General features: G+C 48.5%; 1 protein-coding gene across 1 annotated transcript in view; it reads right to left on the reverse strand.

Moving 5' to 3' along the window:
- Window positions 1–3,164, reverse strand: part of FLVCR2 (feline leukemia virus subgroup C cellular receptor family member 2) — a 48,128-nt gene that overhangs the window by 44,890 nt on the left and 74 nt on the right. Inside the window, 1 exon segment of the mRNA XM_019518779.1 lies at window positions 2,697–3,164. This exon segment is cut by the window's right edge and continues 14 nt beyond it. Coding sequence (XP_019374324.1) covers window positions 2,697–3,164 — 468 coding nt within the window.

Genomic DNA, 3,164 nt, shown 5'->3' on the forward strand with positions numbered 1-3,164 from the left:
CAGAGGAATTGTGTCCTTCTGCGCCCCAAGGATAGCCTCCTTGAGGAGGGACCACCTTTCCTGGGCCCCCATACTAGCTACACCCGGAGCTTGGAGTGCCTCCCTGACTACTGCCCTGAGCACATCGAAGTTGGCTTTCCTGAAGTCAAGCATTTGCGCTGTGCTGGTTACCCTCCCCACCTTTCTCTGAATAGCAAACTGGATCATTTCATGACCACTGTCCCCTAGCCTCCCTTGTACTAGCACTTAACAGTGATCAGCCCAATACTTCAACAGGCACACAATTATACTGTGAAGAAGCCATATTGTGGCTACTTGGCCTTTTAGTTAGCATAAAATCCATAGGTATTCTCCCTGGAGAAGGTGTCCTAGCCCCTCATCAAGAAGTGATCTTGAAGGTCTTTGGGGACAAAATAAGGTGTTATATCCATGAAGCAACAGGTATTGTACTGAATCAGGGTGTTACTAGAATGGTGCTCTGAATTACTGTGCAGCCACACTCAGGAAAAATCTGCATTTTAAACTACTGAACACCCAGAAAAATCCACCCCACCTTTTACAGTGATGGGAAAGTCACATTCAAGACATCCTACAAGCTGAAAGCCTCAATGTTTGGGTTTCATTGTATATACAGAGACAGATCTGCCAATGGACCACTAAGTAATTTATTTACCCCTAAGTCAGCAAAGAGACCATGCCAAGTTAAATGCCTTTTGCACTAAAGATTCATTTAAAAAGACATAAAAAGCACCCAGCTGGCCAGATTGATGAGTCTAAATGTTTTTGTTTGCCCTTATCAAAAGGAGGAGGAGGAGAGAAGTGTGTTTTCTCTCTGAGGAATTTAAAGCCCCTTAAGTTCCAAATGTTCAGTAAATATCAGCTCCTCAGTATCACTCCAGATCTTTCACCCCTTTCTGCTTCATCATCTGAAGAAACACAGAAAGCTCAAGACAAAAAGCTCTTTCCTCAAACCCTGCCACATCACTAAAGGACAAGGGTATTGGGGAACTTCATACACTTTGCCATGGACACCTACACAAAACTGCATACCAAAAGCAGACTGAATTCCAAACCATTCAAGCTTCACAACTTGCCCAGCTTGAAATGGGGAATGGCTAAGCCACTGCAGACTTCCTGAAGACACTCAGGAACCACTAGTTCGTCTAGTGGCTAACATTCGGATCTCTGCTTGTAGTGTTCATTCAGCATTATGTAGCATGAACTGCCTTCCAAAGCCATGCTGTATTTGTGCGAGTGCACTTGCTTCATGCAGCATGGATCAGCAAAGTATTTAGGTCCAAGGGTTACAAAGTAATTTACTTGATCCTTTCAAATGTTGTGAAGAATTTTTCAGCCCTGTCAGGTACCGAATGGCTGAAAGTAAAGAAAGTTACAGCCCAGGAGAGTGTTAGTCAGTGATCACATTTGGCATTAGAAAAAAATTTAGAAGAGCTGATAAAGATTTTCTTCTTTACATGCCTGACTGGAGATGCTCATTATTTTACTATACAGTAAAAAATGAGAGAGAGAGATGAGGCTGCATAGGACTTGTCTATGAAGCCCCAGAAACTAATGCTTCAACTACAGCATGACAAGGGTTGTTTTTTTTCTCTAATCAGGGCATTTTTCAACAGCAGCAATAACGGGGATTCCCATTCTTTGTGGCAGGAGGCCATAAACGCTTCAGCCTGGGAGAAGTTTCCTTATATTCAGCCTACATTGTCCCTGTTGCCATCACCCCAAGTAGCACCTACCAGCAACTGCCCTATAGAATCCCTCTCCTTTCTGGCTTTGAGACGTAGGCACCCCTCTTAGCCATGCCATAGGCCAGCTAAATCTGTGTTCTCCCCCAAATGTGTCATATTAGCTGATTTTTTGCCCCTAGACAAGCCTGTGTGTGTGTTAGGTCCTGCCTACATTTCCAGTCACAGAATCCTTACAGCCCTGCCATATATTCCAGAAAATGCTGGAGAAACCAGCTCTACAACTGCTACCCATTTTCAAGCAATAACTTTATAGCTGTCTGGCTCTCTTTATAGCCAGACAGACCTGATTATGGGGTGGTTGTTACTCTGTATACATGTCCAGTCTAAATTAACTGCGTGATTCACCAGTGCATGGGGTGATAATTACTGTATTTGCTCAAATACAAGACACCTCTGTTCCCTCCTCCCCCTTCCTGTCCCCCCATCAGCATAGGGGGGAAAGCAGCTCCTTGTCTTACAGTTGCATACAAAGAAACCACATTAAATGTACTGTCTAATATTAAATGGCTGCCAAAAGCTGCATGTGCTCAGTAACAGAAACCCAGGATTAAGTTGATGAAATGCAGCCATGACTATAAGACCTGTGGCCCCTAGGAGAGCCTGTGTTCAGAGTAGTCTTACATTTGAGTAAATACAGTATTTTGCCCTTGTGACTGATCTACATTCATAGCATGATTCACCAGCAAACCGCACCATATATGTAGTGTGTGGCATGGGCCCACAGGGCAGCAGGGCTGGAAGGGAGCTCTTGAGGTCACCTAGCCCAGGTCCAGAGCTATTCCTCTGGCAATAGAATCTCTGGCACTGGGAGTCCTTCAGCACAGGGTCAAGGGATGGCTGGGTGGGGGGGGATAGCTGGGGTGATCCCAACTAGCTCCGGGGGTGCTTGCCCCAGCTGCACCCACTGGGCTGACCCTCCCTGCCGGGTACCTGGTTGCCAAAGACGGCGATGGAGCAGGCAGTGGAGACCTCTTGGGCGCCGAACCAGACAGAGGCAATGCGCGAAGGCATGCCCAAGATGAAGACCTGTGCCACGGCACACACAACCTGGCCCAGCACAGTGACAGCAAAGAGGTGCGGCTTGAGGCTGCCCAGCTTGAGCCAGGCGCCCAGGCAGTTGAGGGCCGAGCCAGCCAGGGCGATGAGGCGCAGGCCGCGGCAGTCCAGTAGCCAGGCCACGGGGAAGAGCAGCGGGATGTAGGCCAGCATGTAGCACATGGACAGCCAGTCAATGGCGAAGGCGGGCTGGCCGTAGAAGCGCGAGAAGAGGTTGTTGACGCTGCCGTACTGGATCCACTGGAAGGCGTTACACAGCGAGTACGAGCTGAACAGCAACACCACGGCCCAGCGCCGCCGCGACAGCCGCACCTCGCCGCCGCCGCCGCCGCGCTCCGCCTC

The sequence above is a fragment of the Gavialis gangeticus genome, unplaced genomic scaffold, assembly GCF_001723915.1.
Source record: "Gavialis gangeticus isolate Ggan-Ray unplaced genomic scaffold, GavGan_comp1, whole genome shotgun sequence".
Classification (NCBI taxonomy): domain Eukaryota; kingdom Metazoa; phylum Chordata; order Crocodylia; family Gavialidae; genus Gavialis; species Gavialis gangeticus.